The 20,739-nt window shown below is 53.1% G+C and overlaps 2 protein-coding genes across 4 annotated transcripts in view; one reads left to right on the forward strand and one right to left on the reverse strand.

The window, feature by feature from the left end:
- LOC133167122 (uncharacterized protein K02A2.6-like) overlaps window positions 1–20,739 on the reverse strand; it is an 84,321-nt gene that overhangs the window by 52,837 nt on the left and 10,745 nt on the right. The gene's annotated exons all lie outside the window — the stretch shown is intronic.
- Window positions 1,867–20,541, forward strand: frem1b (Fras1 related extracellular matrix 1b). Of its 3 annotated transcripts, XM_061296797.1 has the most exons (35): window positions 1,870–3,032; window positions 3,116–3,210; window positions 3,445–3,701; window positions 3,858–4,057; window positions 4,336–4,659; window positions 5,755–5,863; window positions 5,930–6,061; window positions 7,412–7,756; window positions 7,849–7,991; window positions 8,062–8,258; window positions 8,335–8,425; window positions 8,493–8,660; window positions 8,738–8,946; window positions 9,015–9,108; window positions 9,304–9,556; window positions 9,996–10,184; window positions 10,405–10,593; window positions 10,661–10,857; window positions 10,915–11,116; window positions 11,197–11,341; window positions 12,856–12,997; window positions 13,134–13,338; window positions 14,094–14,358; window positions 15,296–15,746; window positions 16,141–16,342; window positions 16,485–16,629; window positions 16,951–17,080; window positions 17,148–17,220; window positions 17,297–17,446; window positions 17,764–18,044; window positions 18,159–18,200; window positions 19,211–19,345; window positions 19,421–19,539; window positions 19,617–19,732; window positions 19,804–20,541. In XM_061296797.1, the coding sequence occupies exons 1-35, from the start codon at window positions 2,796–2,798 to the stop codon at window positions 19,920–19,922; spliced, it is 6,351 nt and encodes a 2,116-aa protein (XP_061152781.1). In that variant the 5' UTR covers window positions 1,870–2,795; the 3' UTR covers window positions 19,923–20,541. The 3 variants fall into 3 exon arrangements, 2 of the variants coding, with proteins under 2 accessions (XP_061152782.1, XP_061152781.1); XR_009717833.1 differs by lacking the exons at window positions 17,297–17,446; window positions 17,764–18,044; window positions 18,159–18,200; ... (2 more) ...; window positions 19,617–19,732; window positions 19,804–20,541 and having other exon boundaries at window positions 1,867–3,032; window positions 16,829–17,080; window positions 17,148–17,169; XM_061296798.1 differs by lacking the exons at window positions 16,485–16,629; window positions 17,148–17,220; window positions 17,297–17,446; ... (4 more) ...; window positions 19,617–19,732; window positions 19,804–20,541 and having other exon boundaries at window positions 1,867–3,032.

The following is a 20,739-nucleotide window of genomic DNA, read 5'->3' on the forward strand; positions in this document are numbered from 1 at the left end:
GAAAGAACTGGGCCAGCCATGGTGGGAGGGACCATTCCAAGTCTTGCTGACTACCCCCACCGCAGTGAAGATCGCTGAACGACCCAGCTGGATTCACCTTAGCCACTGCAAGCTACAAGGAGTGCTGGACCCCTCATTTCGGGGCGGTGGCGAAGTCTGCGAACTACGATCCCAACTCCGCTAGGCGGGGGTATGTCTCGGTGTTCCTGTCATCTTAGTAGCAACGGGGCTCCACATGACAGGTGGATCCTCTGCTGCGTTGTGGTTGGAGCATGCTATGGTCTATGGACACATCTGTACAGACCAAGTGATAATGTTGACCGTGGAAAACGATGGTCACACGATGAGAACTTTGAGGACTGGTCATGAGACCCCAGAAACCCATACGAAACCAAGGCTTGGTACCGGTATGTGAAGGTCACTGTGAGAGCGCACACACAGGTGGGATGTTATGTGTGTGTTCAAAAACTCCCCTTGCTCCACACAAGTTCACTTGGAAGCCAAAGCGATGAATGTCACTGAAGCGAAAGGTATGGCATCCATGGGAGGAGTTGGATATCAACACTGTGCTGTCACAGTCAGTGACGCTACCCCTACCGCCCTGGACTCGCAGGAATGAATCTGTGATCAAACTCTTTTGGATTAATCCCAATGTGACTGTTGGAGGACGACAGATGCCACAAGTGGCCTAAACCAGAACGCTACCTGGAATGGACTACACGCGTTTCATCCAAGAAAACAAGACCCACGAATGCATTCACGACAACTGCTCTCCAGGAGGGAACTGGATGGGAGCTTTGGACATCACCGCTGTGTGCCAGGATGGGAGAGCCATTTCAAGGCGTAAGGGCTCTCCTGCCAACATGGCTGCACCATTGGACGGGACCTACTTCATTCGGAACGGATCGTGGCTTTATTTATCTTTTTTTATTGATAGCATTCTGGTCGCCTAAGGCAGAGGGACCGTGTGAGACTTTTCCTGCATATTAACATCGGCCAGCAGGTTTTTAGATCACACAATAAGTTTGAACTTGAGTATTGAGGAAAGATCTCATCTTCACTGGAGATTGTTGCTATCATTGGTTGTTGTTTTTGTCATGTTTCACCCTACGCGTTCCCCAACCCGTCCGCTGTCATCTCAGTTTTTTTATTGATCTTTTTTATTATTGTTTTTCTTATTTTTACTATTCTTCTTTATATTTTCTTACTTATGTTTGAGTGATCGGGTTCACATAATCATATGATAAAACAGGAGAGATATGTCAGGGTTTTCCAAACTATCTTGATCTATGATTATGTTGGAATGTATGTAACCGGTAATAAACCACTTAGCTTGTCCCATCTTACACAATGTCGTAAAACATCCCCTGCTCTGCTAATCTAGAGGTCAACAGCTTTAACTTGTTTATTCAGTCCACTGTCACCCCTACCCTTTTTCTCGTAATAAAGATGCTCTTGTGGGAAGCGAGAGTCAGACTTCATTCGACCATCGCTGTAAGCACAGCGACGAGTGAACTCTCCACCTGCAGGTGTCTAAAACGACTAACTTGTCTCCGAGTGGTTCTTGCAAAATAAGTTAGAGAGCACCACTCTAACAGCATGCATGACGATTTACTCTCTGAATTAAAACTCACTCTTTTTGAGGAATTATCATCTTGGAGTTATAATGACATAAACAACAGATAAATTGACTAGATTTCTATTGCTGAAAATCTAACACTTTTGAATTTGCTGTGTAGAATACGTGCACGTCGTGTACGTGTAGTGGCCCAAAGTGGAAAAATCATCTGGATACAAGTGGAATGTGCAGAAGGAGGAACAGAGGGGGCCCAGCAGAGGCGTATGTGTGCGCGTGTGTGTGCGCGCGCAAGTTAAAGTTTGAGCTCCGACTTCCTGTCTGCTTAGGGACTCGCTAAACGAGGAACGAGCGGCTCGCTAGGCCTTGTTGACTTTTGTCAGTCGGGATCGAGAAGCACCCGCTGCTCGTTCGTGCACGCGCGCGAGCCAATCACAGCAACGACAGACAGGTAAGCGACCGCGAGCATTCTTGGCGTGGCGCCAAGTTGGCGTGGACTACCGCTTCCTTGCCTCCTGCTGTGCAAAGCAGTCGTCCACATGCTGCTGGCGTCCGCGTCACGTCGCTAAGTACAAACAAAGGCGTCGTGTCACGTGTCAAACTTCTGACCAATACACTGAGATGAATTGATAATGACCGAATAAAGCTGTGTGAAGCCAGAAAGGCCAAGTGGTAAGATGACAATAGAGCTGAGAGAATCGAGGTCGTGTGAGAAGAAGGCTGGCGTCAAGTTGGGAGAAGTGAAAAACAAAGCTATGCAGTGACCAAGCAAGTGGAGCCAAGAGACAAAATGTGACAAATTGACAAAGTTAGCCAACGTGAAAAACAAGATGACTGACACGAGGGCCAAAATGTGGCAGTCAAGTGTTGAGAAGGTGCATAACAAAAGGACAAAAAGGGGGGGGGGGGAATCACATTGTTCTGGTGCTCTTGCCATCTTTTGTCTCGCTTTTCTTGAGGGCTCACTGTTGTCCTTGCGGTGTCTTTAGTTGTCCCGCCGTTTTTTTTCTTTGTGGTCGTGTTAGTCTCTTGAATTTGCCTTCTTCAAAAAGCACAAACACGACTATTAGTGACCATTCAAGCATGTCTCTGTCAAAGCACACAAATTAGCAATCATGTCAAATTAGCCATAAACCATCAGCGACAACAGTGATGAGCTGTCTGACAGGAAGCCTGTCAAGCGAGTAACGTCCGTGGTGCTGCCCACCGCGGTTCCAAGATGGCCGCCACGAGCGCGTCGCCGCCGCCGCTGCTGGTGCTACTGCTGCTACTGCTGGCGGGAGCGACCGCCGGTGCCATCGTGGAGGTGAACGCCGGCATGGAGGTGGCCAGGGGGCGCTCGGCCTTCCTGGGCAAGGAGATGCTGCAGATCCGGACGGAGCCCGACGCGCACTGCAAGGTGGAGGTGGCCCTCAACCAGCCGCTCACGCAGCGGGTGGGCCGCATCATGCCGCAGGTCGGCTTTCTGCCGTCGCCCGGCTCTGCGTTTTGCAGCCGCTTGTTGTCAGTATTGCTCTGGTCTTGTCTCGCTGCCATTAGGTGTTTGACTGCGACTTCCTGCCGGATGAGGTCGTGTACCAGCACAACGGAAGTCCTCTGCTGGACAGCGACCAAGTTCTACTGCGGGTCTACAGGTCAGTACCTGCCGTCCGCTCCAAGTTACTTTTAGCTAGCGATGTTGGCAAATGTGCCAATCCCGTCCCGAGCGAGAGTGGGTGTCCCAAATGAAGCCCCGATTCAGAGCCTGTGCCGTTCCTGAGAAGAAGAGACCTCGGATTGCGCAGATGACCTTATCTGTTCCTTCAACGTCTCGTAACTTCACGAAAACGTCGGAGACACCCTTGCGAGAAGTGACGAATGTGTTGCAGGCTGGGCTTGTCAGAGACGAGAGTGGAGAGAGCGGTCCTGCGGGTTCGCGTGGTGGACCGGTCGCCCGGCCTGGTAGACTTGGGCCCGACCTCCCTGTATGTTCCCAACTTTTATGCGCTCTCCAATGCCATTGACCGCTCGGTCGTCAACATCAGAAGCCGGCACGGTGCAGCGTGCACCGTGCAATTGGTCACTGCCGCCGGAGTGCTGACCGCCGGCCAGCTGGTGCGGGACGACGATGCCCTCCAGAGGAAAGGTATGGGGCTGATTCCCAAGCCCCCCCACTTCCTCCCACGGTCGGACTGACTCATTTGACAGTTATCTCCAAAGCGATGGGACGTCCTTCTTGTCATACTTGAATGTTGAAGTTCCCCGAGTGCCATCAACGTGCTTGGATGTGCTTTGCGTCCAGGTCGTGACGCGGCAGCGCTTTGCCCGGGCAACCGAGCCTGCGCGTCGGGCACCAAGGAAGTCCATTTCCTGAAGACCACCTGCCATGACTTCCTGAGTTCGGGCCTCAAGTACCGACACTTAAGCCCGCCCTCGCCCGACCTTGACTACATCGCCATCAGCGTGGAGCTGAGGGAGCAGGAGACCAGGGCTCTGCTGGAGGTTAGCTCACAGCGCGTCAAGACTGGACTGGCCTCAATTTCCAAGATGACTGCTTTCTTACTCTGGGACGTTTTTGCCTGCGGGATCCAAAGCTCCTCCTGCTAGCAGTGTATTTGCACTCGGTCAACGCTAACAATTCAAGAGAAGCGTTAACGTTGTTGCACCTTTGTTGGCAGTCAGGAAGTGACACTTTGGCATTCCGAGCGCTCCAAAAAGTTCTTCCTTCACAGTGTTCTGTATGTGCAATAACACATTTTTGCGCTCCCCCCTTCGTCAAGACGCAGTCTCTGTGGCTGCCTGTCCAGATCGTCGGGGCAACGCCAAACCAGCCGCCGCGGGCCACCTTCATGGCGTCCTTCATCCTGGAAGTGGACCAGTTTGTCCTGACGCCCATCACCACCGCCACACTGGACGCTGAAGACCCCGAGGGCCCCAAAGACGGTTTGGCGTTTAACGTGACCATCCCACCCCCCCGAGGCTACATCACCCACCTGGACGAGCATAGCAAGCCAGTCGGCTCATTCAGCTGGTCCGACCTCCACGACCTTAAGATGGCCTACCAGCCGCCCAACAGCAGCCGCCCCGCGCGCGACAACTTTCAGGTACTACCGCTAAGCTATCACTTTCAAATGGCATCCTCCCTGTGGCTCTCTTCAACACCAACTTTGCTTTGGTTCTGCGAATGATATCGTGCTAATTTTGGCTAACTTGTGCCCAAATGTTAGCCACTACAAAATAAAATACATTTCTTTTATAAGACCAAGATGTAAGAAATAGACGAAAGGTATACCGGTTTTTTCCATGTATAATACGCACCCTAAAAATGGCATGTTGATGCTGGAAAAAAGCATGTACCCATGCATAATACGCACCCAAATTTTGACTCCTACTTAAGTCCGTAAACGTAAAACTATTTCAGAAAAAAGATCATCTTTGGGAACAAAGATTCTGCAGGTCAGTATCACTGCGCATGCGCTAGCAAACTCAATAGCGAAGAAAAGTTTCGGATTTGTGTAGGGTACATTGTGACAGCAAACGAGCAGGTCATCGAGCAAGCGTCTGATACGAGAGCATTGTGTTCGTATGGAGCGTGTTTGAAGTGAACAGCAGAGAAGAAAGCGCATCTGTAATGGGGGCCTCCGTATCATATCCGGATAAAAAAAAAAAAGAAAAACATTTTTTTTTTTTTTTTTTTGGACCCATGTATAATGCGCACCCCAGATTTTAGGACAATAAATTAGTTAAATTTTGCGCATTATACATGGAAAAAAACAGTACATACTCCTTCCCTCCAACATCAGCTTCAGCATTAGCTTCTGAAGTTGGCTCATTGAAAAACCTGAGTCAAAATGTTAGTGGCTAAAATGTCTAATGACAAAAGCAATATAATTCATTCGGAGAAATCGAATGCTGATTTATGTTGGCTGGATGTCTTTTATTTTTGTCCGGCTGCTAATTTACTGGCCATGTACGTATGCCGCCACAATGTTTGGCTGCTAAACTTGTAAATCTGATTAATCAGCAGCCGTGAATGTCACTCATCTACATAGAAAATGCAGTCGACACTTATAAATACACTTTAAATACAAATTGTACTTGCTAGCGTGCTAGCCGCAGTGCTAGCTTTTCCTAACATGCGCTTTTTTGCTTGAGTGTTGTTCTCGCTGGCTCAGGAACGCTTCTGCTTTTTGTACCAGATGGAGTTCCGGGCCATTGACACTTCCGACGCTTTCAGTCCGCCCATTGTTGTCCACGTGTCCATCAGGGCAGCGGAGACCGACGCGCCCCGGGTCTCCTGGAACACGGGTAGGCCACGAGCGCATATCGGCCCCTGTCCGTCAGCTCACACATAGCCCTTCGGCCTCCGCTCAGGTTTAGACCTGCTGGAGGGTCAATCGCGAGCCATCACGTGGGAGGAGCTGCAGATCGTGGACCGCGACAACCTCGACGATGTCGTCCTGGTTGCTGTGGATGGGCCCGTGCATGGGTGCCTCATTGTGAGAGGTGAGCGCTCTTATGACCTGGCCACAAAATGGCTGCCGAAGTGAGTATGCATGCATGCGCACCCGTGGAACTGGGCGACCATGGGTGGTGGGGCCCAGCAGATTGCTCGCCGTGCGTGCTAAACGACATGCGAGTTGCCTGCGGGCATAATCATCCTCATCTTCTTCCACATTGACCAGCAACTTCTCTTACTGTCAGTGGCGGAAAGTCAAAGCGGCCAAGTGGATTTTTCCAAAATTTGTCAAGTTTTGCTGCGGCGTCGTCCCGTCTTCATTGGAACGGCGGGCAGCGTACGACGCCTTCGGTCAATTGGACGCCAGCCCGCCTGTGTTCCCGTCCCGACCACGGGCGCCCCTCCCTTTCGGGCGCTGGGCCCAATCACACCTTTGGGACCAATTAACAACACTTCCTTCACACCCGCGTGCGCCAGCGAACAGAATTAAACATCACAATGATGACATCATGGTACATCCTAAGAGGTTTTTAAAAATGAAAAAATTCCATATGGCTGAAAACGTAATGGTTGTCTTTCCGATAGGTTTTCATTGAAATTCAAATGTTAAGAAGGATGAGTTTCTCATCAATCATCGTTTAAACGACCTGAGAAACTCTTTCGTGTGAGTAACAAGCTTACTTTTTGGGTTAAAAGCATCAAAGTGATTTGCTTTTGGCGTGGCACGTGCGACAGACGGCTTGGGCCAAATAGCGGCGGGCCAGTCCCGCGCCCGGCACCACCTTCGGGCCCAATTAGCGCCTTGCCTCTCGCGCTGACCGGCCGCCTGTGTCCCCTCGGTGGTGCCGCTAACGAGTGAGCGGCTGGCGAGCGCCCGTGCCCCAATCTGTCACGTGACCCAAGCCTTCTGTCCTGGCACGTGCGCGGCCGCCGGGACGGACACCACGTGGCGGCAACCCCTCCAATTGCGTCTGGTAGGTTCGCGTGGCGCTCGCTAATTGAATCAAAGCGCGGGCGCTGACGACGACACGCAGCCTGCTGTTAGCGTTAGCGTGTTGCTCTGTGCCCGCTACGCGGCACGCCGCCCATTTTTGTTGTTATGCTGAGCCAGGAAGTGCCGAGATTGCCAAGTGGGCCGAGAGCGAACCGTGAGAAAGATGCGACCATTCTCGCTCATTAGTGGCTGTCAGGATGAGCGTTGATGGATTGACGTGACGATGACAGATTGATATCGCAATGGTGTCACAATTGCATGATGATGTCATCGTTGTGGCACAATGTCGATTGACAGCGATGGCGCTTATCGCAATGATGACGCGTGGCCGTGATGACAGAAGGGCCTACGCGATGGGGCAGCGACATATCAACGCTGTCCCGTTCCTCCTGCGGCACGGCAGGTGTGAAGGCGTTTGCATTCGGTGTGCGAGACCTGCGCGAGGGCGTGGTGGCCTACGAGCACTCGGACGGTGAGAGCACCCGCGACCATGTGGTCTTCCGCATCAGCGACGGGCGCCATAGCCTGCGCTATAAGTTCCCCATCAACATCCTGCCACGCGACGACATGCCGCCTTCCCTGGTCAACAATGTGGCGCTGGAGGTGCCCGAGGGTGGCGCCCTCAGGCTGGGCCCAGCCGCCCTCTTAGCTTCCGACCCGGACTCGCCCGACGACCGCATCCTCTTCAGGGTGGACACCCCCCCCAGGGCCGGCCGGCTTGTCTCCAGAGCCGACCCACGCAACTCCGGTGAGTGTGTGTGTTTTTGACTCTGCGTTTGTGTACGTATGTGTGTTTGCCTTTGTGAATGCATGCGCTATTCTGTCCGTTGACGTTGACAGGCCTTCCAGTCACGTTTTTCCTCCAGCGCGAGTTGACTCAGGGTCTGATCTTCTACCAACACTTCGGAGACGAAATCTTTGAGGACTCCTTTGATGTCACGCTGGCCGACTCGCACGTGCCGCCCAACCTCTCGGAAGCTTACGTTAGTTGGGGGCCCACCCACTGGCTCGCTCCCGACTCGCTGAGCGACTCCTCCGTGTCCTGCCCCGCAGATGGTGTCAGTGGTGGTGTTCCCCATGGAGGACGAGCTCCCGGTGGAGTCCGGAGGCAGCGTGCGTCACCTGACGCTGAAGGAGACTCAAGTGGCCTTTGTCACCCGTGCACACCTGTGCTTCAGCCACCCCGAACACCCGCACGCTGACCTCACCTACACCGTCACCCTGCCCTGTCACAGCCCGACGCATCCCGGGTACAGGCGTCGCGCGTGCCACAATGGGCTTCGTCAGACCTTCAGCTCAAGCGATGCTTTTGCCATGCGTGCACAGTTTGATGGACGCCGGCCGCCTCATCTTTGTAGACGGCGCCGCCGCCCTGCGGCGGGATCCCACGGCGCCGGCGCTCAAGTCCTTCACACAGGTGGGTGCGCGGAAGGGCGGCCGAGCGGTGGGCCCGAGTGCTGACCGCGCGTTGTGGCTCGTGGCAGCACGCGGTCGACCACCTGAAGGTGGCGTACATGCCACCGCTGGAGGACATCGGCCCTGACCCACTCGACGTCCGATTTATCTTCACTGTCAGCGACCGTCGTGGTGGCGCCCTCTCCGGCCTCGACTTCAACATCACCGTCACGCCCGTCGACGACCGGCCACCCGAGGTCACCACAACGTTACCTTGGTGCTCGCCCACTCGGCTCGCGCTTTGTTGACGGGCGTGTGTGGCACGTGCGCTCAGGCTTTCAGCAACCTGCTGCGCGTGGAGGAAGGCGGGACGGTGTTCGTGACGGACGAGCACGTGCTGGTGCGCGACAGCGACACCCGCCAATCGAACCTCAAGGTGGCGCTTGAGCGCTCACCGCGCTGCGGTCGACTGGAATTGCGTGGACGGAGCCTGCGACCTGGCGACTCATTCACGCTGGCCGATCTCAGAGGACTCGCCGTCAGGTGACGCTCCCCCCCCCCTTCGAGACCGCCTCATAGCCTCCATTTTACCGGTGCAATCCGCGTCGCAGGTACATCCATGACGACTCGGAGAGCACACAGGACGACGCCGGACTTCGCGTAACGGATGGCGTCAACGCTGTCTTGCTGGACCTGCTCATCCACGTGTGTATTGTGAACGGTTTTTTCTGAATGTTTTTTTTCAAAATTTGATGAGAACAATCAACAAAATTAATCTTGTGTCAATAATCCAGTAAAACTCCCAACTTGCTCATGTGACTCTGACAATCGTTTGTGTCCATTTGTGTCGTCTATTCAAATTTAACATGACATAGCTGGTGTCAACCTTTGCTCCGTCAGGTGGTGCCCGTGAATGACGTACCTCCGCAGCTGAACGCGGGCCTGCGGGGCGAGCTGCGCTGCCCCGAGGGCGGCCGCGTCCAGCTGACTGCCGACTATGTGGCGGCCACTGACCACGACAGCGAGGATGCAGAGCTGATCTTCATGTTGGCGCGGAAGCCCACCAGGGGCGAGCTGCACAGTGCGGGACTTCCCGTGGACAAGTTCACCCAGATGGACCTCCTGCAGGGTCACGTGTTCTACGTGCACACGGGTAAGGCGTACCAATGCTAACGTTACCTAATGATGATAAGCTAACACGCTTGACTGCTCCGGTGCACTCAATTCAGCTAACGTTGTTAAGGTGGCATACATGATATCGTGATGTTACTGTGTTAAATTTATCGAAGGTTTGCTTGTGCTCATGTTAAATAGCTAACATTGCTAAGCCGATCCACTCGAGCTGCATCATGATGTTGTCTTGGGCTAATGTTGCTAAACTACCACACAGCAGCTACTTCTTCAGGTTAATTTTAGTTAACATTGCTAAGCCAATGCACTTGAGTTTCATCATTCTCATCATCACGCTGACGTTGGCCAATGTTGTTCAAGCTAACGCACTTAAGCTAAACCTTCATGCTAAGCTAATGCGCAAGAGCTTAGCCACCAGCCCGGCTGCTCTCGACTGTGCAACTTCCTGTCGGAGTGTTCAGGTGGCGAGATTGGCCCCGCCTCCACATCCGACACTGTCACACTCATCATCTCCGACGGCAACGAGGGCGGGACGGACGGCTGTTGCCACCGTGACGCACCGCCCATACCTCTGCATGGCACGCTCCCCGTGTACGACCTCAACATCACGCTGCTTCCAGTCAACAACAAAGTTCCCAGCGTGGTCCTGGGTGAGTTTGTGTACGTGTGCCTGCGAGCTGCTCGTCAGCGTCGATGAAGGACGCCGACACCTTTCTGTGCCAAGCATGCTCTGCATACTGGGAAGCTTCCCTTCCTTTGGGGAAGACAATGGTCCTTGCGGGAATACGAGCCAAGAGCGCTTCGAGCGTGTTTTTGTTGATGGGCATGCGCCAGCGAGCATGTGCACGGGCGGGCGTGTGTGTGCTGCAGGAGCGTCCGCGTTGCAGGTGGACGAGGGTTTGAGGGCGTGCCTGCGCGGAGCCATCCTGGGGGCCTCAGACCCCGATAGCACTCCAGAGCAGCTGACCTTTCACCTGGATGCCAAGCCCCTGCACGGCTTCCTGGAGAACGTTCAGCCAGCAGCCGGGTCCGAAAAGAGCAATGCGGGAATTGCCGTAGGTCAGCAAGCGTGATCGGCACAATTGCATTCTCGTGCATGTCAAAAACCTTTTTGGAGTTTCGGCAGAATCATTCAAGCTGGACGAGTTGACGTCGGGCTTCGTCAACTACGTCCAATCAGAGCACAAAGGGGCGGAGCCCACGGCGGACCGATTGCTCATTGGTGTGAGTGATGGGTTGCATCACTCTGCCTCTGTCCCCGTCGACATCATCATCAAGCCCACCAATGATGAGGCGCCGTCGCTGCATCTCGCCAACTTTACAGTACGTCACCATGTGCATGTCACACCTGCGCCATATTGAGTGAGGCGTTGTGTCCAGGTGAAGGAGGGGGGCACGCGGGAGTTGACACCGTCCCTCCTGGACGCCTTTGACCTGGATGCCCCCCCGGATGAGCTGACCTTCAGCCTGACAGCGGCGCCGGCGCACGGCAGCCTGAAGATGAGCGTCTCCCGCCCTGGAGAAGAGGCCCGCGCTTCCGCCATCGCCGTCATGTCCTTCACCCTGCGGCAGCTGCGCCAGGGTAGGCCCCGCCCCTTCCTGCCGTTCCTCAAGTGGCAAAAGCTTCTTGTTGCTGACGGAGCATTTGCCCTGTTCATTGAGGCATGCACCTGTGGTACGCGCACGATGACTCGGAGAGCCTGGATGACCGGCTGACTCTGCGACTGACAGATGGCGTCCACTCACTCAGTGCTACCGCCACCGTTACCGTGATGCCCGTTGACGACCACCCGCCCCACCTCCTCAAGTATGCGCAAAATGTGAAATTTCTTTCGAAACAGGAGGCAGACGGGTTGTACGTGGCCTCCCGCCGGTCTCGTTTGTGTCTCGATTTACTTTCCACGCGGCCTCATTGGCTAGATTTTTCTCCTTTGCTTAACGTGGTTTGTGCATTGCTGTTCTTCCTTATTTGATTCCTTGGTGGTACATGCTTGCTTTTTTTGAGGCGCTCATGTCACGGGGAGCACGTGGAATGTTTCAAAGTTGTACCCGTGCCACCATGCGAAACAACGTCATTATCGGTGAGCTGGCGGGAAGTCGCCGTCGTGGGGGCGGACATGTGGCGGGTCGCTCTGCTTGAGTGCGTGAGCGCTCAAACTGTTTTCATTTGAATGAGTGATGAATTTGCACCCTTCACTGGCTTGCACGTCACCCCCCATCAACCCCGCCCCCTGTTAGGAACCCCTCCGGACCCGGGCGGCAGCGGCAGCGTGGCAGCGCGAGCAGGCGGAACAAACGCGAAGGAACGCGTGCGCTTGGCAGATGTCCGCTGCCGCTTCCTGCAGGACGAAGGCAGCGGCTGCGTTCCTGCGTGGCTTTTACTTCCGAGTGAAGACGCAGACAGACGTTTTGTCGTGTAAGCCACCCCCCCCCCCCCCACCCGCTCTCCCCTCCCGCGACACCAGCAGGCGCCCCCGCGAGGAACCTGCTGTCACACCAATGCTGCGACCTGCTCCGTCCGTCCAGCTGCTCATTTGCTGTCACGAGGGGGAAAATCCAAGCTCCTGAAATCGTTACCGCGTGTTATTTTACGTGCTTGTTTTCTTTGTGTTTGTTTCACTTCTGTCTTGCTTTGTGTCATTCTTGTTTGCTTTGCGTACCAATTGCTCGTCTTTTGTTTTAGGGTGTATTCAGACCTGACTGTTTGGTCCATTTAAAGCGTTTCGATTGTAACGCTGGTCCGTACCTTTTGTGCAGGTGTGAATACACGCAAACAAATCCTGGTGCGGATTAAAGAAACAGACCAAGACTCACTTTTTCAAGTGGTCTCTGTTCGCTTCCAAATGTACTCTGGTGCAATTTGCTTCAGGTGTGAATACAAACAGCGAAGATCCGAACCAACTGCACAAATATGCAGAGCAGGACTCATGTTTTCCTCAATTTCCGGGTCTGTACTCTCTGTGCCGCTCTGGTCATTGCTGTCCAATGGCAGCACAGATCGTCACAAGCGTGGATGTGTATACTTACCTTACAAAATATACAGTCTGAATTGGAACCGCACCAAACGAAAAAAATTAAGTCCGCTTTTGGTCTGGACCAAACAAGCGGACTAAAGAACTTTTCTGTTCTGAATACACCCTTAAATTGTCTCTCACTTTGTTTGCCGCTCTGATTGTGAACTGCAAAAGCACCATTCCCTCTAGGACCGACTGAGAAATTGAGCAAATTTTGCCTGACATGAACACCCGAACCTGAGGCTGTTTGCGTTCACGTGTGACTTTGCGGCACCTTCCGCTAACTGTCGACGTCTTCTCGTTTCAGGAATGCCGGGGCAGAGGTGGAGCCTGGCGTGCGGCGGCGGCTCTCCGCCGTGGTCCTTCAGGCCGAGGACGCCGACACGCCAGCCCATAAACTCTTCTACCTGCTACACGCCACGCCACGCTTGGGAAAGCTGCAGTTGGAGGTGATGCTAATGTTGCTCTTGCTTATGTTGTCCTTGCTTATGTTGCTTCCTCTTTTGCTCTTCCTCCAATTTGGCTTCCTCCTTGGCTCCTCCCCTCGTTGGCTTCTCGGTGGGCAACGTTCTTCCCGGTGGTCAGAGCGAGACGGGCCCGATGGAGCTGGGGGCGGGTCAGAACTTCACTCAGGATGACGTGGACGCGAACCGGCTGAGCTACATGCCTGGCGAGCGCGCCGACGCGGCCGGGTTCAAAGGTCACGACGGCTTCAGCTTCAGCCTCAGCGACCTGGAACACCAAAGCTCGCTCCACACCTTTTCTATCAACATCAGCGCCACCCACAAAGGTCAGAAGCGCTTCGCGGAAGCCGTTTCTTATCGTCCACCTTGGGTTCATTGACGACCTGTTTTTTGCTTGACGTTGTCCCCTTCGCTCCCCGCTTTGCCCCGCCTGCGTGATGCTTTTACCTGCTTTTACCTGCTTGTGTTTGCTTCTTCGTGCACCTCCTTGTGTTGGCCTCATTGCGGCTTGTTTGATTCCTTCTCTTTTACTTCATTTGTGTCCTCGTTTACTTCAAGTGGCTGCCTCGTGCGCTTTCTTGTTGACTTTCCTCTTTTCATTTCTTCGGCCCCCCCGGTCTTGATGTGTCCGGGTTGGCGCCGTTTAGTCTCGGAGGCGGTCGCACTCCACAGCGGGCGAGTGTGCCAAACATGGCGGCTTGGCACGCGGGCAACGTCTCATCTATTATTGATTGCGACCGACGCGGACGTGCCCACTTTGCCAGTCGGGTGAACACGGCCGAGACAACACCTCGGGACCACCTGGACACTTCTGGCAGGCACTTGGGGGGGGTGCTCAATTATTGACAGGCCACATGTCTCCACGCGCCAACCACCGTGACCTTCCTGTGATGACATCACCCGGATGTCATTCAGCTTTTGGCTGCTTGACGTTCTTCTTTTGGCACTTCGGAGTTGACTTTGTCACTTGCTTCCGCATTTTAATCAATGTGGTTGTTTGCATTATCAAAATCCACTTCAAGTAAATCCTCATGCGCTCGCTTCTGCGCTTTCTCGTTTGTGTCCCGGTTTGCTTTCTCAGGCGACATCTTTGTGTGGACGGGCGAGGTGCGCGTAAGGGCGGGAGAGCGCGTGGTCCTGAACACCGACTTCCTGCGGGCGTGGGACGGCGGTGGGCGCCCCAATCGGCTGCGCTACACGGTGACGGTGACGCCGCGCCACGGCCTGCTGCACGCCGTAATGCAACCTGGCATGCCGCTCGACACCTTCACGCAAATGGATGTGGCCGCGCAGCGCGTCTGCTACACGCACAACAACGGACAACTGCAACGCAGCGACACCTTCAGGTTAGTGAGGGAGGGGACGCCTCGCACCGTCAAGCATCCGAGAAAAGAAGGCTTTTCTGTTGATGTACGAGCGGCGGGCGCCAATTTGGCAGGTGGCGGACTTTGCATGTTGGGAAGCTTGGATGAGGGGGGGGCCCATTTGGGACACCAGAGAGTGCCGGCTTGCCGTGTTTGGCAACAAGATGCCAAAGACGACATGCCAACCGGCTGCACGTTTAGCGGCACAAGCGCAAACCCATCATAGCCAAAAAGAATGCGTGCGTGTGTGTTGGCATGACAACGGGTGATGAATGGTCGCCATTAGGAGAGCGACAACAACAACGCTGGCACGCCGGCGTGCCAAACATCCATGGCCAACGCCACTGACAGATGTTGCACCGCGATGCGCGTGCCAATGCGTCTGCGTGTGCGTTTGCTGGCCCAGGATTTTGAAACTTGTGGCGCTTTGTCAGCTGATTGGCTCCAGGGCGGAGGGACAGATTGTGCTGGCTGCATCTGTGTGCATAGATGTGTGTGGACACTCAGTTCGTTTGGACGTGCATGTAGTTCGTTTGGATGTGCATGTCGTTTTGTCTGTATGTTTTGCAAGAGTGATATTTGCTGCGTGATTGTGTGTTTGCATGTGTGTTTTTTTCTGCAGATGTGGGTGTGTGGTTTTGTGGCGTATTTGTATGTGGTTTTGTCTGGCACACGTCGTTATGTACACGTGTCGTCGTATATGTGTGTTGGACATGAGTCTTCATGTTTGTCATTGTGCGCGAGTGTATTTGTATTTGTGCGTGTGTTGTATATGTGTGTCTGGGTTAGGTCCAGGGCAAGTGTGTTAGTGCACGTTTGTGTGTGACGAGTGCAGCATGTTTGTGTGTTTTGCACGCGATTGGTCTGGTCCAAAGAGTTGTTGACCTTTTTTCCCCGCCAACTTTGTTTCGTGCGTCAGTTTTGTGGTGAGCAACGGTGAGCGGACACAAGTCGGCAGCGTGCATTTGTCCATCGAAGAGGTAGACCGCATCCCGCCGACGTTGGAAGTCAACGTGGGCATGCGCGTGCAAGACGGCAGCATGGCAGCCATCACCGCCGAGCACCTGCGGCTCAGCGATGCTCAGGCGTCTGCCTCCGAGCTCACCTTCACGCTGACCCGGCTGCCGCGATACGGACGCCTGCTGCTGCGGGGCATCCCGCTCGGCTCCGCACCCAGGCTCCTGATGCAGGCGGGCTTCACCCAGGCGGACGTGGATGGGCGCCAACTGGCTTACCGGCATAACCTGGGCGCCGACCCGACGAGCCGGCCGCTCAACGACAGCTTCCACTTCCTGCCTGGCGACGGCCGCAACCGGGGCTACTTGAAATACGGGCAGTTGAGGACGAAGCCGTCTGTCTTTCACATACACGTAAGCTATGATCACTTCGGTTGCAATCGAATCACCATCAATGAAGACTTGAAAATTCAGCAAAAATGAAAGTAAATGTCCCAAACTTGAATGTTTAGCCATAGCTTTAATTTTAACCGTGGACTGATGCCATAGCCCTTGTTTGAGAGCCAAATCCAGGCATAAAACGGGTTCATTCCTCAGTCCTTGAATCCTGACATAAAAAGAAAAAGTAAGCTCAAAATAGGCAGTCCAAACAATTGTGATTAGCGCGACCCAGTGGCTTCTGAGCACAACTGCAACAAAAATCAACCAATTATGTATCTGACCTGGCTAACAAAAAACAAAGACAGCTGGTGAGCAACCTGCAAATCTATGCCTCAGAACTCTGCTGACTCCCTGTTTCTGCGCTTAGGTGGAGCATGCAGACCGCTCGGCTCCCTTCCTGACCGCCTTGGGTCACCCCAGCGAGGTGGTCCAGCTGAGCGACGGCCGCCGGGCACTGTTGATCACGTCCAAGCATCTGCGGGCCGCCGACACTCACAGTCCGCCTGATCGGCTCCAGTTTGCCGTTATCACACCGCCCCGCTTTGGCCACCTGGAGAACATCCGCACTGGTAAGAGGGCTGCCATACTATGTTGTGACTGCTGAGCAAGTTGGTGCCACTCGACATGTGATTTGCTTGAGCCAAGTTGCGACGTGACCCGACTCACTGGCGGCTTGCTTCCCCACGGGCGTCCTCACCCCCATGCTTCCAGGAGCTTACGTCCAAGGCCGTTTCTCACAGCGAGATGTAGAGGGCCGCTCGCTGGTCTACGTGGTGCCTGCCGACGTAGACGTGACAGAAGACGGCTTCCTGTTCCGACTAAGCGACCTGGCAGGGAACGTCGCCGTGCCGCAAATGTAGTGTAGCCCATTTATGTGTCTGTTGCGATGCTAATTGCTACAATTACCTTCTTCGTATTAGCAGAGTTCCGAATTTTAAAAAATTGGCTTCTTTGAAAATTGTTAGAATACCAAAATAGGATTCAGAAATGGGGTAAGGGAAAAAATGATGATGCGGATGACTATTTTTCTTATACGGGGTCCTGCTGATTTCCAGAGAAAAATGTCCAAGACAGGAGCCTGCTAGGTGTGGTGGTGTCATGTGACTAGCAACTAGCATAGTGAACAGCGCACTTCAGTCTCAGATGACTAGCGTAACGAGTCGCGCGTCGGATGCAGGCTGAACCTTTCCTGGTCCCGAATCGAGTTGACAGCCAGCTGTTTTCGGACGTGCGAGACGGCGGGAATGCTCCAGATCCAGATTCAACGACGTGGGAAGAGTGCCGACCCGGCCTACGTGGCCATCCAGGTATAAAATGCACCACGGACAAAAAAAAAAAAGTGTCACAGGGAGCATACACGGTGACTCCTTGCAGGCACAGGACGGGACTGCCAAAGCGGGTAGAGACTTTACACACAGCACAGCCGGACTGATACAGTTCGATCCAGGTGAGACCAGAAGGTGACCCTTGCGTGAATACCTGACTCATAGCTGTTGGGTAACCCATCCACGCCCTCCTTGTAGGAGTGGACAGGAAAACGTGGAACCTTTACCTGGAAGCCGATGGCCTGGAGGAGAATGACGAGAACTTCACGGTCACGTTGAGGAACCCCAAGAATGCCGTCTTGGGACAGACGACCTCAGCCAAGGTGGAAATAATTGACCCCAGAGGAGGTGAGCTCGTGCACGTTTGTCCTCAACACCTTCGGAATTGTAAGTTTACATTGAGCATAACAAATGTCTTTCTGTCCTCGGCATCAATGTCATGTTCCTGTTACTTTCCATCAATGTTAGGATCAGCATGGTCTTATTCCTGTTGACCTTACGTTGTTGTTGTTCCTGACAGACATTAGCAGGAACATGCCAGCCGTAACATTTTGTTAACTGTAAGACTGAACATGTTCCTTATCAGAAAGAGGCACATGATTTTTTCTGCTCATAAGGATCATGTGTCCTATTCCTGTCGTCATGTTCCTGTCCCTGCCCGGCAGGACGTTGCAACCTCAGCATAGAACAAACTGCCAAGGCCACTCCCCCTCCGATGGTTGCCACACCTCCTCTGGCGATTGCCACACTCCTTCCGGCAGAGGACGACGGCATGCTGGATGTGGAGGCGGAGCTTCTGTGGGAGACCACCCACCCTCCCCGAGGCGACGTCCCGAACCGCCGACCCTTTACGGATGACCACGGCCAGGAAGAACTGCAGGACCAAGGGCACCCCCCACACACACACAAAGAAGTCGCCAGAAATGCCGGCAATGCTGGACTCAAGGTAGGTAGACCTGAATTTTGAGGAACTATCTTGGTCCAATATATAGGCCACAATGTAAAATCCACATGTAGGGAATGACTAAATGGTTGAATCACACATCTTCCATGTGCTAAGGTGCTGTCAGCGAGCGCAAAGCCGGACCAGAAAGTTTGGACGGTAAGACCGAACGTTGACTAAAGAAGCTAAAATAGGAACAGGACCTAGACAAAAACCAAACTCAGAATAAGGATCAGAAGAAAAAACTAAATAGATCAAGAAGCAAAACAATAATAAAAACAGGAACCGGGACAAGATACTGAATCACAAGGACCAGAAGAAAAAAAAGCCACATCAAATCCACAACCAAAATCGAAAACAGTTAGTTGGGACCACAAAAAGGTTCCAGAATCAGATCCACTATAAGAAGCAGAATAGAACAAGACCAAGAATCACAACATGATAAGAATTGGACAAAAAACATCCACAGCCAGGATTGAAAGCATGAAACAAAATCAGAACAAGAGTCCAAATCAATACAAGATTCAGAAAAACACCGGAAGCAAATTCAGAAACTAAAAATAATCAGAACCACCGTATTATCCGGACTATACGTCGTACCAGCCATATGTATAAGTATAAGTCGCATTTTTGGGAGAAATTAATTTGATAAAATCCAACACCAAGAACAGACATGCCCTCTTGAAAGGCAATTTAAAATAAAAATAGAATAGAGGCAACAAAAGGCTGAATAATTGTAACGTTATACGAGACAAACAACGAACTGTGAACATGCCTGGTATGAAATCTTCATCCTGTCAATTTTAAACAACCGCTAACTCCAGAAGTAGAAGATGCAGCGCTTCCTCTTCTACGTCGCTTTCGTCAGACTCATTGTCAGTTGCAGTTACAATTATTCCACAGGCCTAGAGCGCCCTCATGCGGTTCAGTGTGAAAATAACATGTGACAGGATACAATGTGTCAATAATTTCACGCAAGTCACTCCTGAGTATAAGTCGCACCCCTGGCCAAACTATGAAAACAACTGGAAAATACGGTACAATCAAGCGTTTGAACCAGAACAGAAAAAGATGAGAACCACCATCAAAAGAGGACACGAATCAGAATTAGAAGAATCCGAATTTGGCTAACATTCGGAACCCTAACCTGACCAACTGTCCTCAATCAGTTCCACAGTCTGACTTCCCTACGGTTGGAGGAGGCAGTGGCACTGGCACTGCCAGCAGATAGCGCCACCGATGAGCACCATCCAGGAACAGCCCCTGTGACAGATGACACGAAGGCGGACTCACACCAACGCAAAGTACGCCTGCTATCCTACAATGAGACTTGTTGTTGTCGTCTGGCGATTGCTCAGTAGCCAGTTTGTGTTGTTCAGATGGGGAGGTCGCTGGGTAGCCGCTGCCAAGAGGGCTGGACTCACCACGGCGGGTGCTGTTACCTGGCCAGCTCGTTCCTCGGCAGCTGGGCCAGCGCCGAGCGCGCCTGCTCCCTCCTGTGAGGCGCCGAGCTCAGCCAGCGCCTGAAACCTGCAGTCACATCCCTCCATGATTCATTGTGCCAATTATTGACAGGTCTAACAGCAGCCTGCCGAGCGTCCGCTCCAGGCGAGAACTGGGCTGGCTCTGGAGATTTGTCGGCAGGAAATCCTTTTGGATGGGCCGCATCGAGATGGCGCCAACGCACCGAGGTAAGTGGGCTCGCCAGTCGGCTTTCGAGCAAGCGTGTTTGGCGCTGGAAATGACGTTGCGTTTGCGTCAGGTCTTTCGGGGTCGTCGCCATGCTTGCTGGCGAAGAGCTCCTCTCGTTGGACGTCCGCCTACTGCAACGCAGACGCGCAGCACGCCTTCATCTGTGAGGCACCGCCGCTGACAGGCTAAAGCTGGAGCCGTCGTCCTGCCGCTCCTCTCGCCATGGATGACAGCGATGAAGACGCCGATGCTCGATGGCTTTTAGGTTTCTTCCCATGAGCGCCGCTCCTGCCCAAAGCATGCAAATGTTCCCCCATTGTGAAGTTGGGGAAGCTTGCAATGATGACACCTAAATGGCAGCCGCGTCTTGTTCATAATTTCCAAATGAGCAAGAAAGCTGTGGCACACCTCAAACACCAAAGACCCCCCCCCCCAAAAAAAATTCACAGCGCAATTAAATACGTGCTGCACACATTTAACATGCTACCACTCTTATTGAAAGCTGATCCGTGTATATTTTAGCCAACACCCCACACAGCCAACGCAATTGCCAATTGTGAAGGCAGTATTTTATCACCAAGCCATCAAATTACACACGGGGCAGCGATGAGTAGTCACCAGAGGTCACTAGAGCCGACAGAGGCACTTTTGACTAAACAAAAAGGAAATCGTGAGCGTTACAAGAAAATACTGGAAATATACATCCATATCTACTTTTACACGAGCTGGAGAAATGACTGGAAATATACACCCAGATATACTTTTACACGAGCTGGAGAAATTGATGAGTAAAACTGATTCTACCAAACTGTTGTCTCATTCTTATGATGCACATCGGACTGGTTTTGGACCGGTAGATGTTTGATGTTTAAGCCTAAGTGTGACCGGGTCAGGTTCGTGTGGGATTGTTTGGGGCTTGGTCCAAGAAGGTAGGCTCATTGGCGCCAGACACATCTGGTTTCCATTAACAACTGCTAAGATACGCACCGTGTAGACTTAGGGAGGC

This window comes from Syngnathus typhle, linkage group LG14 (assembly GCF_033458585.1).
Source record: "Syngnathus typhle isolate RoL2023-S1 ecotype Sweden linkage group LG14, RoL_Styp_1.0, whole genome shotgun sequence".
Lineage (NCBI taxonomy): Eukaryota > Metazoa > Chordata > Actinopteri > Syngnathiformes > Syngnathidae > Syngnathus > Syngnathus typhle.